General features: G+C 48.6%; 1 protein-coding gene across 1 annotated transcript in view; it reads left to right on the plus strand.

The window, feature by feature from the left end:
* TEKT5 (tektin 5) overlaps positions 1-14,137 on the plus strand; it is a 61,216-nt gene that overhangs the window by 15,607 nt on the left and 31,472 nt on the right. Inside the window, exon 5 of the mRNA XM_032145442.2 lies at positions 2,982-3,204. Within this exon, the coding sequence (XP_032001333.2) occupies positions 2,982-3,204 (223 nt within the window). The remainder of the gene's footprint in view (positions 1-2,981; positions 3,205-14,137) is intronic.

Genomic DNA, 14,137 nt, shown 5'->3' on the forward strand with positions numbered 1-14,137 from the left:
TCTGTCCAGTGCCATGATAAGGACTTCACATTTAAACACTCAGCAACCCTGGGGGTTGGTGCCATTATTATCTCCATTTTACAATGAGGAAACTAAGACTCGGAGAGGTGTGTGGATTGGCTCAAGCTCACACAGCAAATGGCAGAGCTGTGATTCTCAATCTACATTGAATACTGAGCCTGTGTGTTTTACCAATGGTGCCTTCCTGCCTCTCCAGCAAAGGCAGCTGTCCTCTCCATCTTTAGAGGACGAAGACTCCAGAAAGCACTTCCCCCTACTGAGACACACTGCCTGCTGAGGAGCAGACTGTCTTTGGCAAATTCCTCCCCAGAGAGAATGTGATTAAGCGGGTTATTTTCTCTGGGGAGCTCAGCTGTCTGCTGCAGGGGAGGACAAGGGCTTAGAGGTTGCTGTTTATGACATTGACACTGTCCCCCCATTCAGAGGCAACAGAGACACTCAAAGTAAATCTGCATGTTTCTCTCTGCTGTCCTTATCATCTCCTCTTTCTTCAGTGTCCTGGGATGGGGTGTTGTTGTGCGGCCTTGAACAAGATGCTTCACTCTCTGAGCCTCAGGTCTCGGTTGGATGAAAGCTCTGAACCTGACTTAGTGCCACTCCTATCTCCAGAAGCCCGAGATGCCTGTTTATTGCTTGATTTTTAACTCCTGCAAAAGCCAGGCAAAACAATCACACACACTATATGATTTTTAAAACTTTCTATGCACCATGCAACCTCAGTGTGCTTTAAAATGTCTGAAAAGAGGCCGAGCGCGGTGGCCCCGGGCCATAATTCCAGCACTTTCGGAGGCCGAGGTGGGCGAATCACGAGGTCAAGAGATCCAGACCATCCTGGCCAACATGCTGAAACCCCGTCTCTACTAAAGATACAAAAATTAGCCAAGCGTGGTGGCGCTCACCTGTAGTCCCAGCTACGTGGGAGGCTGAGGCAGGAGAATTGCTTGAACATGGGAGACAGAGGTTGCAGTGAGCCGAGATCCCGCCACTCAAGACCTTGAGAAGTTACCCAGGATCTGAAGGCAGCTCAAAGAAATGCATGCCGTTCCTCAAAGCCTTCCCAGATGAGAAAACTCCACATGGTCCATTGGTTGCTTGTTGCAGGGATTTACATGTTCTGCCAGGAAGAACTTTACTGAGGAGTTCCTCAAGTGTCACCACCTCTGAGAGGCCTTCCCTGCCTGCCTTTGCTAATGTAGCCTGTATCCATGTCTATTGATCTCCCCAGATCCATTCTCCAGCTGCCACGCTGTGTGTCCTGCGTGGCAGACTGTCCCCTGCAGACCTCCTCTCCTGGGCTCTCTGTCCTTTGGTTTCCAGATGGTTTCAGCCAGGAGGAAGGGCACAGCACAAGACAGAGTGTGGGAGGGGAGAGGCTACGATTTCTTCTCCTGCTACCTCCCTCCCAGACACTGTGGTCGACCATGGTTCCTCCTCTTCTGGGGCTTTTATAACACCTATTGCTTCCTTTTCTCTTGCCCTTTACAGCTGGGATAGTGACAGCTTCGTGCATTTTCTTTTTACTTTTTTTGTGGGGGGGACAGGGTCTTACCCTGTTGCCCACATTGGAGTGCAGCGGCACGATCTCAGCTCACTGCAATCTCCAACTCCCAGTTCAAGTGATTCTCCTGCCTCAGCCTCCCGAGTAGCTGGGATTGCAGGTGCGTGCCACCACACCCGGCTAATTTTTGTATTTTTAGTAGATACGGGATTTCACCATGTTGGCCAGACTGGTCTCGAACTCCTGACCTCAAGTGATCCTCCTGCCTCGGGCTCTCAAAATGCTGGGATTACAGCCATGAGCCATCACATTCAGCACTTCATGTATTTTCTAATCCCAGACGATCTGAACACCCTTCCGAGTATTCCATCTATTCCCGTTTACAACCCTGACCAACACATAATGACAACACTCCATTTGTCTCTTTCATCCTCCTGCTGCTGCTGCTTCTTTTGAGACAGGGTCTTGTTATGTTGCCCAGGCTGGAGTGCAGTGGTGCGATCATGGCTCACTGCAGCCCCGAACTCCTGGGCTCAAGCAATCCTCCCACCTCAGCCTCCCAAGTAGCTGGGACCACGGGCATGCACCACCACACGTAGGTACTTTTTTTTTTGACATTTTTTATAGAGACGTGGGTTTCACCACATTGCCCAGGCTGGTCTTGAACTCCTGGGCTCAACTGATCTGCCTGCCTCGGCCTCCCAGTGTGCTGGGATTAGAGGCATGGCTGGCCCAGCCCTCCAGTTTCTAAATGCCTTCCCAGCACATAACACAATATGTAACTATCTCCTCACTCACTGTCAATCTCCCTCCTCTGGCACTTAACCGCCATGAGGACACGGATGTTGCCGTTCTTGTTCATGGCTATCTCTTAAGTGCCTGGAACAATGCTTGGCATGTGGTGGAAGTTGAAGAAATATTCCATGAATGAATGGCAGTGAAAGTAGCATGGCCACATTCTCGTCGCAGAGTTGGGGGGTTCAGGGACCCCAGTGAAGAAGCAGGCCCAAAGCCTGCTTCTTGGCTTGTCCACGTCGTGTTTCTGGTGGTGGTGGTCTGGGTGTTAGGGAAAAGAGCTCTCTGCGGGAGCCCCTCTCTTTGACCCACCCACTGAGTGCCGTTCTGCCAACCAGCTGCTCCCTTTGGGGTTCTCTTGCCTCCCCTGTAAAATGAGGGTATTGGATCAGGACAGTGGTTCTCAACAAGGGGTGACTGCACCCTCCCATTTGGCAGGGTCATTTGGCAGTGTCTGGAGCCATTTTTTGGTTGTCACAACGGGGTGGTTGGGGAGCTCCTGGCATCTAGTGGGCAGAGGCCAGAGATGCTGCTAAACATCCCAAGCATCCCACAATGCACAGGACAGAGAATAATCCCGACCCAGAGGCCAAGACTGCCAAGGCGGAGAAACCGCAGATTCTGAGGTCTCCCAGGACTGCTGCAACTCACCCTTGTGCCTTTGCAGGATCTCCGTACCCGAGACCTGGGCCAAGTTCAGTAACGACAACATCAAACACTCTCAGAACATTCGGGCCAAGTCCATCCGGCTGCGGGAGGAGGCGGAGCGCCTCTTTCAGACCTTGTCGGATCAGATGTGGAGGCAGTTCACAGACACCAACCTGGCCTTCAACGCCTGCATCTCCGAGGTGACGGATGTGAAGAATAAGCTGCAGACACAGCTGGCAAAGGTGAGCAGATCCTCCCAGGACCCCTGCCTTCTCTGCCAAGCCCTCACCCTTCTCCCGTGAATCTGAGTGTTATCTGGGCCAAGCTGGCCCTGCCCCTGGTGCCAAACCACTACCCTCCCTCCCAAGGTCTGTGGTCTTGTTCTTTCTAAAAGGGGCCAAGGGCTGAGCTTCCTGGGGGGATTTAAGCATCTGTAGTCCATCCTGTCTTGCTCACTGGAGGATGGAGTCTGGAGCTTAGCCTAGCTGTCCCCAAGAGGCTGTGACGCTCCCAGGACCCCTTATTTTCCATCTAAGACCCATGTGGCTGAGCACAACAGGTGCAGAGAACGGAGCCCGGCAGACCATTGTCTCTGCCACTCCAGCTCATCCTCTCTGCCCACAGGAGCATCTTTGGAAGTGTAATCTTTGACTTCTAAAGGCCTCAACAGTACTGTAACAGTCTAAAGGTTCCCTGCTGAGGGGTGGGGTGCTTTTTGGATCTGAGGAGTCTGCAGCACTGCCCGATTCTGTCGTCTGCCTGCTATGCCCACACAAGTGTGCCCTTTAGGCATTTTGCGTCATGCTGTTTCACACCTCCGGGTTGGCTCTTGGAGTCCTCTTTGGGTGGAATTTATAGTCCCTGCTCAATGCAAATTTAGATTCCCACTGGGTGCCAGATGCTTTGCTAGGCACTAGGAATAAAATGAGGAGCCATATAAATATGGGCCCTGGCCTCTGGGGACTTGACATTCTCCTGGAAGAACAGTGGTGGCTGTGAAATTTATACACAGAAAGAACTTGGATGACGGTCAAGTCAGAGGGAACTTGCCTTGAATTTGTATTAGCAGAACAGTCCCCGTTTTTAAGGCCAGGCACAGTGGCTCACACCTGTAATCCCAGCACTTTGGGAGGCTGAGGCGGGCAGATCACTTGAGGCCAGGAATTTGAGACCAGCCTGGCCAACATGGTGAAACCCTGTCTCTACTAAAAATACAAAAAATTAGCCAGGTGTGGTGGTGCTTGCCTGTAATCCCAGCTACTTGGGGAGGCTGAGGTGGGAGAACTCGCTTGAACTTGGGAGGCAGAGGCTGCAGTGAGCCAAGATCACACCACTGCACTCCAGCCTGGATGACAGAGTGAGACCCCGTATCAAAAAAAAAAAAAAAAAAGAACTGTGCCCTTTTTTATTGTGTCTCTATCTTTGGGGGGATTAGTGGGCTGCAGGCAGGGTTTGATGGAAATTACAGTGGTAGTTTCAGCCCACCTACATCTGCCACCCTTTGGTGTGGTACTCCAAAAGAGACAATAAAATAAATAAATAAAGTTTATTTTTCTTTTCTTCTCTCTCTCTTTTTTTTTTTCTGAGATGATCTTGCTCTGTTGCCCAGGCTGGAGCACAGTGGCACAATCACGGCTCACTGCAGCCTTGAACTCCTGGGGTCAAGCGATCCTCCCACCTCAGCCTCCCAAGTAGCTGAGACTACATGTGCGTGCAACCACACCTGGCTAAATTTTTTAGTTTTTTGTAGAGACAGGGTTTCGCTATGTTGCTTAGGCTGGTCTCAAACTCCTGGACTCAAGCAGTCCTCCCACCTCGGCCTCCCAAAGTGTTAGGATTACAGGCGTGAGCCACCATGCCTGGCCTGGAAACAGGAGTTTCCATGACATCATTGCAACACTGTTATAGGGAGAGAGCAAGGGTGGGTGAGCCAGAGATTCTCATGGGACCCACACTGAGTGAAGCAGAGAAGCAGGGGACGTTGCCACCAAGAACAGATCAACAGGGAGTTGAATAGCCAAAAGTTGGTGGGAAGAGGATTCCGGAGAGAGCAGCAAGGGCAAAGGATGCATCCAGGACAAAGCTGGAGGAAGGGGCAGGCAGGTCTGGGTAGGCCTGGTGAAGGGTTTGGATTCCCACCTAGGAACAATGGGGAGCCTTTGAAGGTTTTAAGCAGGACGGTGTTTGGATCCAAGCTTGTCCTTTTGTTGATTTCTTTTCTGCCTAGGTGGCAGAAGGGATGCAGAGGTTAAGAATGGATGCAGGGGCCAGCCATGGTGGTTCATGCCTGTTATCCCAGCACTTTGGAAGGCAGAGGCAGGAGGATCACTTGAGGTCAGGAGTTCGAGACCAGCCTGGCCAACATAGTGAAATTCCGTCTCTACTAAAAATACGAAAATCAGCTGGGCGTAGTGGCATGCACCTGTAATCCCAGCTACTCGGGAGGGTGAGGTGGGAGAATCATTTGAACCCAGGAGGCAGAGGTTGCAGTGAGCCAAGATCTCGCCACTGCACTCTAACCTGGGGGACAGAGTGAGACTCTGTCTCAAAAAAAAAAAAAAAAAAAGAATGGAGGGAGTGGTTAGGAGGCTCCAGAAGAGGCCCAGGGATGGGGGAAGGCTGCCTGTGCTGTGGTGGTGACATCAAGTGGAAGAAGGACCAGAAAAGGGTGAGATACCTTGAGAAGGCAAAGTTGGCATCGAGTTGGCCTGTGCACCTTCCCTTTATCTTTCATGAGCTATTTTCCTACTAATCCTCTAGGACAGGGTTGGCAAACTTTTCCTGTCAAAGACTAGATGATAACTGTTTTCAGCTTTGCAGGCCATATGGTTTCTGCCCCTATACTGCAAAAGCAGCCGTGGACAATCTGTACACAAATGAGCGTGGCTGTGTTCCAATAAAACTTCACAAAACTAGTCAGTGGGCTGGATTTGGTCCACAGTTTGTAGTTTTGAGAACCCCTGCTCTGGAAGTTAGCTCAAAAGTCGCTTCCTCCAGGAATCCTTCCTAAACTCCGTGGTTTATTTGCACTCACCATCTCCGGGTGGCCACTGCGTTCTGGGACTGTGTTTTCATTGCTTCTTCCATCTCATATCTTTTGGCTAGAAGCACTGAGCCTGAGCCAGACTGCATGGGTGTGATGAATCCTCTATAACCTTGGACAACTTTCTTAACTTCTCTGAGCCTCAGTCTCCTTGTTTGTAGAATGAGAATAAGAATTACTGTCACAGGAGGCTGAGGCAAGGAGGATCGCTTGAGCCTGGGAGGTGGAGGCCGCAGCGAGTTGTGATTGCACCACTGCACTCCATCCAACCTGGACGACAGAGCAAGACCTTGTCTAAAAAAAAAAAAAATGTCTGCCATGAGGATTATTTGCTTTAATGCAGGTATAACACCTGAAGGAGTGTGGGCACGTAGTAGGCACCATGTCTGTGCTAGTGGCTGTGATCTTACTGTACTAGTTGATTTACTTGCCTATATATCTTCAGAGCACTGTCCTGATTTAACCTTGTTCCCCTTCTGCTTAGTTACTGCCTGGTACTCCTTACATCTTTGTGCAATGAATGGAAGGAATCTACAATGTTGAGGTAGTTTTTTTGAGACAGTCTTGCTCTGTAGCCCAGGCTGGAGTACAGTGGCGCAATCTCAGCTCACTGCAACCTCTGCCTCCCTGGTTCAAGCAATTCTCCTGCCTCAGCCTTCTGAGTAGCTGGGATTACAGGAATCCCCTAACCATGCCCCAGCTAATTTTTGTATTTTTTGTACAGATGGGGTTTTGCCATATTGCCGAAGCTGGTCTTGAACTTCCGGGCCCAAGTCCCCTAGGCTCAAGTGATCTGCCTGCCTCTGCCTCCCAAAGTGCTGGAATTACAGGTGTGAGCCACCATGCTCAGCCTACAATGTAGAGTTTTGTACAGAGGTTTTTTTAAAGAATGAAGCATGCATGAATGAATGCTTTTAATGTCTCCTTTTTTCATGCAAAAATCCATTTTTATTATGGTAAAATACACATAACATAAAACTTAGCATTTTAGGCTGGGCATGGTGGCTCAAGCCTGTAATCCCAGCACTTTGGGAGGCCGAGGTGGGCGGATCACGAGGTCAGGAGATGAAGACCATCCTGGCTAACACGGTGAAACCCCATCTCTACTAAAAATACAAAAAATTAGACGGACGTGTTGGCGGGTGCCTGTAGTCCCAGCTACTCGGGAGGCTGAGGCAGGAGAATGGCATGAACCCAGGAGGCGGAGCTTGCAGTGAGCCGAGATCATGCCACTGCACTCCAGCCTGGGGGACAGAGCAAGACTCCATCTCAAAAAACATCCAAACAAAAAAAACTTAGCATTTTAACCACTCTTACGTGTACAGTTCTGTGGCATTAAGTACATTCACACGTTGTGCATCCATCACCACCATCCATCTGCAGAACTTTCCCATCTTCCAAACTGAAACTCTGCACCCATTAAACACTCCCTCCCCTTTTCCATCTCCCCCCATATCCATGGTGATATGGTTTGGCTGTGTTTCCACCCAAATCTCATCTGGAACTGTAGCTCCCTTAAACCCCATGTGTCGGTGGGAGGGAACTGGTGGGAGGTAATTGAATCACGGGGGCAGGTTTTTCCCATGCTGTGCTTGTGATAGTGAATAAGTCCTGTGAGACCTGGTGGTTTTATCAAAGGGAGTTCCCCTGAACTTTCTCTTTTGCTTGCTGCCATGTTAGACGTGCCTTTGCTCCTCCTCTGCTTTTCACCATGATTGTGAGGCCTTCCTAGCCATGTGGAACTGTGAGTCCATTAAATCTCTTTTTCTCTATAAATATCCCAGTCTTGGGTGTGTCTTTATTAGCAGCATGAGGACAGACAAATACAAGTAACTACCATTCTGCTTTCTGTCTCTGAGAATTTGACTACTCTATGGACTTCATATAAGTGGAATCATACAGTAGTTGTCCTTCTGTGACTGGTTAATTTCACTTGACATAATGTCTTCAAGGCTCATCCATGTTGTAGCATGTGTCAGAATTTCCTTCCTTTTCAAGTCAGAATAATATTCCATTGTCTGTCTGTATCACATTTTCTTTATCCATTCATCCATTTATGGACACTTGCTGGCGTCCATCTTTTGGCTCTTGTGCATCTTCTTTTAATGAGGCATCTCATATGGTGGATCAAATGTAGTTCATTGTCATGTTTCATTGCCTGAAGTTTGTGGTCTGGGGATGACTTGGGAAGGCTCTTTTAGTTGGCTATTGGTACCTGGTTTCTCACTTGTGAAACAGGGATAGGAATTTCTACATGGTAACATTACTGTATTAATGAATTAATCTCTGGAGCTCTTAAAACAGTGCTTGACAAATGATAAACACGCAGTAAAAGGTAACTGTAAGTATTAATATAATTACTGATGGAGAGAGAAAGGATCTTTTGAATGGAAGTGGGGAGAGCAAAAGCTTTTCCCTTTCCAAATTCCTCTAGTGAGGATCCCTTGAGCTCAGGAGTTTGATGCTGCAGTGAGCTGTGATCGCGGCACTGCACTCCAGCCTGGGTGACAGAGCAAGACCTTGTCTCTAAAAAATTAAAATTAAAATAAGTTGAAATAAATAAATAAATAAATAAAAATAAAAATTCCTCCAGGGACGTTTTGAATTATTACTAACAACCTCATCACTGCAGACTGGAGGGTTTTTGCAACCTCATGGATTTTTATTAATGGTCATAATTTAATCACCAGCTGTTCTGCAAATAAGCTAGCACCCATCCGAAATGCACCAAACTCTAACCCTACACTATTGACATTTTCCTGAGCAAGGATTTGTCTTCTGGTTGGTGAATTTCACATGGTGTTTTTCTAAAATAATAGAGGAATTTGACCCAATGAAGATAACTATATAGCAACCATTTCACCCTTCAACAGTTTACTTTGGCTAGAGGGTTTGAAATGCTCTCTTCTTTTTTCGAGATGGAGTCTCACTCTGTCACACAGGCTGGAGTGCAGTGATGAGATCTTGGCTTACTGCAACCTCTGCCTTCCAGGTTCAAGCGATTCTCCTGCCTCGGCCTCCGGAGTAGCTGGGCGGCTGCCACCATGCTCAGCTAATTTTTGTATTTTTAGTAGAGATGAGGTTTCACCATGTTGACCAGGCTGGTCTCAAACTCCTAATCCCAGGTGATCCACCCGCCTAGGCCTGCCAAAGTGCTGCGATTACAGGCTTGAGCCACTGTGCCTGGACTGAAACGCTCTCTTTAAAAATGTAACTGTTATTAGTTGAGCTCAGCCTGATTCTCCTTGACAAAAGCCCTTTCTGGAAAATTCCAAGTGCCCATCCTTACCTGTGCTGCAAGGTAGGTATTTCCCAAGTGGTCACAGGAATCCACCTTGTAAGGCCAGATCTACACGGCCCCACATGCAGACAGTGGTATGGAGCTGTGCAGACAGCCTCATCTGTTCACTGGGATGCTAGAGTTCTGTCACCTCGGCCACACCCCAAGCCTCGTAGCTTGCCCCAGGGCCTCATCCTTGCACTTTGAGGCTCCAGGTATCACTGTGTCATACTGACCACTGCTAGCAGAGGAGCTGGTGACTTCTCTGGACTAAAGAAGTTGGTGGCCACAGAGTGGGTTGCTGCCTTTGAGTGCTGATTCCTCTGAGACCCCTGGCCCTGGAAACTTCCGGAAAAACAACCCCTCATTTACATGCAATTACCGAAGTGAATGTGCATTTGAGTGGGGGATCTCTTAATGTGTGGGGGGAAAAGATGCACAAATATGGTTTTTGGGGGTAGGATGTGTGGGGTCAGGGATACTTCTATGGAGAAAGTGCTTATTCTGACGTTGTGGGAACTAGACCCTGGCAGGTGAAATATTAGATGTGTTACATGGATGTAGCATTAATATCACTGAATCATACAATGAGAAGGTTATTCCTTCTTCATTGCTTTTGACCATCTCAAAAGGGCTAGAATGCCTTCCTTACCTCTTTTAACACCTGCCAATCTCCCTTTTATAATTTTTTTTTGGAGACAGGGTCTCTCTTTGTTGCCCAGGCTGGAGTGCAGTGGCGCGATCTCGGCTCACTGCAACCTCCGCCTGCCAGGTTCAAGCGATTCTCCTGCCTCAGCTTTCCGAGTAGGTGGGATTTCAGGCGTGCACCACCTTGCCCAGCTATTTTTTTTTTTTTTTTTTGTATATTTAGTAGAGATACGGTTTAACCATGTTGGCCAGGCTGGTCTTCAGGTGATCCACTGGCCTCGGCCTCCCAAAGTGCTAGGATTACAGGAGTGAGCCACTGTGCGTGGCCTCACCTGTTGATAACCATTTGAGCTGTTTGCAGTTTGGGGCTGTTACAAATAAAGCTGCTGTGAACACTCATGTACACATAGTCGTATGCACTCTCATAGAGTTAAAAAAATATTTAGTAAAAAATGGGGATTTCACATAAAAAAATTTTCAGATTTCCAGCATCTCTTGAAAAATTAGTAGCTCTAGCAATTCAGAGCTCATGTTTCTACAAGGGAACAGTGGGTAAGGGTTGAGTGGCTGCTGCCTCTCTTTGGGGTCAGGTGCTCCAATTAGCCTCAGGCCCCACCACTCCCTATTACGGCGCACTTCCCTCGTTTGCATTATTTACTTGATCCTGTAGCCCTGTATTTGTGCACTCTGCTTTATATATCAGAGGAAATTCAGAGAGGTGGATAAACAAAACATCCAGGCATAGGAAGAGTTTGAAAAGAACAGAGAAGGGCTATGAATTTTAACCTTGAAGGGCTTTGGTTTCATTCTGAAGTTTCTTTGGGGTTTTGACTCCCAAGCAGCCATCGTTAGCATCAGCAAAAGCACCCCTTCCCAGGAAGGCCTGGGCAGGAAGGCCTGGCGTCTGAGGGGTGAGGGCCCCTGCTGGTGATCTGAGGCCCTGCGTGTCTACTGCCAACCCCTGTGTTTGTCCAAGGAGGTCTGGAACCCATTGTGCAGTGGGAAATGCTTTTGTGCTTTGCAGCCAATTGCTTCCAGCACTGGAGCCTGCAGCCAAGCTACTGACAGCTGGTTTCTAAAACTGGCCCAGCGCTGGGGAAGTGGAGCTGGCAGCCTGGCCCTGTGCTACCCTCCTCATGAAACACCACTGCATCCAGGGAGAAAGTCTATCTCTTTTCTGATGGTGTCGTGGAGGAAGACTCATCATGATGCCGACCTCTCTTTAACACCTATCCTTCCTTTGCCCATCTACCTTTCTAACAAAGGCATCAGGCCTCAGGCTTAGAAGCTTTGGAAAGCAATAGAACCTAGATACAATTATTAACTTCTTTTTCCAGCTAGGTTTGGTGGCTCACATCTGTAATCCCAGCACTTTGGGAAGCCGAGGCAGGCAGATCACCTGAGGTCAGGAGTTCCAGATAAGCCTGGTCAACATGGTGAAACCCCCGTCTCTACTAAAAATACAAAAATTAGCTGGGCGTGGTGGCGCATGCCTGTAGTTCCAGTTACTTGGGAGGCTGAGGCAGGAGAATGACTTGAACCTGGGAGGTGGAGGTTGCAGTGAGCCAAGAGCATGCCACTGCACTCCAGCCTGGGCGACAGAGCGAGTCTCCATCTCAAAAAAAAAAAAAAAAGAATTATTAACTTATTTTTCCCATTTCCCTATTGTTATGGTACCCTCTATTTGTGGAAAACAATGGTAGCTTTCCACTTGTGGAAATAATTTAAAGATTTCATTTCAAATACATATGTTAAAGGCTGAAACAGGCTGATTTGAAGAAAAATATTAAATGATTATGTAGATGGTATGTGGATATGGGAAATATGATGACAATGCTGCCCAGTACCTGAAATTTGGGAATGTTAAAAGAAAAACTTAAAGCAGATTAAATTTAACAGAATTTAATTGAGCAAAGAATGATTCGTGAATTAGGCAGCCCCCTGAACCAGAATGGATTCAGAGCGACCCCGAAGCTGCCAGGTGGTCGGATGATATTTACAGACAGAAAAAGGAAAGTGACGCACAGAAGACGGAAGTCAGGTACAGAAACAGCCAGGTTGGTTACTGCTCATTGTTTGTTTGCCTTATTTGAACATGATTTGAACAGTTGACTGCCTGCGATTGGCTAAAATTCTGTGATTGGTATAGGAGTTGGTTCCAGGCTGTTCACACATCCAGTTAGGTTACAGTTCACTGTGTACGGGAGAGACTTTTAAGATACCTAAGGAAGGAAGCCAGGCGTGGTGGCTCATCCTGTAATCCCAGCACTTTTGGAGGCTGAGGTGGGAGGATAGCTTGAGCCCAGGAATTTGAGACCAGCCTAGGCGACATAGTAAGATCTCGTCTCTACAAAAAACATAAAAATTAGGTGGGCATGGTGGCGTGCGCCTGTAGTCCCAGCTACTTGGGAGGCTGAAGTGGGAGGATCGCTTGAGCCCAGGAGGCCGAGGCATCGGTGAGCTGTGATTGTGCCACTGCACTCCAGCCTGTGTGACAGAGCGAGACCCTGTCTCAAAAAAAAAAAAAAAAAAAAAAAAATAGTAAGGAGCCAGTGTTAGGCTGAATGAAGTTTAGTTAATTTCATCGGAATCCCTGGCAGAATAGTTACCCCTGCATCAATGTAGATAGTTCATATGGGCAATTGTGCCATGAAAGTGACTGCCGTGTTTTAGGAAAGCACACCCACATCAGTATTCTACTAAGGAAACAGCCGTATGTCCTGATGGAGGGATGACCAGGTTTCAAGGGCGCTTTTGACCCGACACATTTTTCATGCCTTGTATTGACTTCAGAACACCACCCCATCCCTGGCTTCATAAGATGATCCGCCCATGCAGACACTCAGTAGGCAACGGCTGCTGTTCATTCCTGTGCAGGCGTTCCCCTCTCTCTGCAGTCTGCATTTTCATGTGGCCTGAGTAATTCTTCAATGCAGTGGTTGTCAGCTGAAGGCAGTTGTGTCCCCCAGAGGACACTTGAAATGTTCGGAGGCATTTTTGGTTGCTATAGTTGGGTGAGGGGGTGCTGCTGGCATCTACTGGTTAGAGGCCAGGGATACTGCTAAACATCCCTCACGCCGCAGGACAGCCCCCCACAGCAAAGAATGATTGGGCCTGAATGTCAGTAGTGCTGAGGCTGAGAAACCTTGTTTTAAAGGAATTCCAGGCACCACTGAGGAACAGGAGGGGAGGGTCTGAGGAGGTAGAAGACCTCCAGAATTCTTCAGATCTACGTGAGTCCTGAACTCACGGACTGTTGCCTGAAGAGGCCAATTGCCCTCTTATAAACTACAAGATTCCAGAAGATAGGAAGAATCTGGGTGTATAAAACCTGGACTGTGCCTACTCCCCGTGGCTTGGTGAACAGGGTGGTTCTTCAGGGCATCCACACCCTTGTACGGCTGTGCACCACCATGCCCAGCTAATGTTTGTATTTTTAGTAGAGACAAGGTTTCACCATGTTGGCCAGGCTGGTCTCAAACTCCGAGGTCCACCAGCCTCGGGCTCCCAAAGTGCTGGGATTACAGGCCTGAGCAATCGCGCCCGGCCCCCTGTTCTGTTTAAGACTACGTTCCTGTAGGTCCTGGGCTTGGTGTGAATGTGGCTTTCAGAGGCTCTGCTATCTATGGGTTTCCGGCTTTCTCAGGCTGTAGCTCTCACGAAAAGTCTCAGGGCCGTATGCATGCATAGGTAGGTCTCTACCTGATGCCCACCTTAAAACCAGGAGGAATCAAAAGTCCTTCCAGTGTCACATGGGCTCAGGTCTCATCATAGTACGTGGGTGGTGTGTGCTTGGACGGACCCAGCATGAGGGGTCCCTGGGAGCTCAGACATGGGAAATTCTGAGAGCTGTGCCAAAAGGTGGGCTGGTCAGAGGGACTGTGTCACTGGTTATCAGTTCATGGGAACACTGTGCCAAGTGGGAGAGGAGCTGCTGGAATCAGGAAGGTGGAGCCAAGGTCTAATCTGGGGAGGTAGGCGACAGATGCAGGAAGTTGGAGGGACCATGCAGGAGATGCAGAGCGTGAACACAGGAGAGGGCAGCACAAATGAGGCTGTTTCTAGCTCATTTTGTGAACACCACCTATGCTCAGGGACGCTAGTACTTCCTTCCTCCCATGGCTGGCTTCAAATGGTGACAGCCAATCATATGCTTTGCCTGGAAGCCCTGGGCAGGGCAATCACTGGGATTGGTTCCTGGTGA

The sequence above is a fragment of the Hylobates moloch genome, unplaced genomic scaffold (genome assembly GCF_009828535.3).
Source record: "Hylobates moloch isolate HMO894 unplaced genomic scaffold, HMol_V3 SCAFFOLD_23, whole genome shotgun sequence".
Lineage (NCBI taxonomy): Eukaryota > Metazoa > Chordata > Mammalia > Primates > Hylobatidae > Hylobates > Hylobates moloch.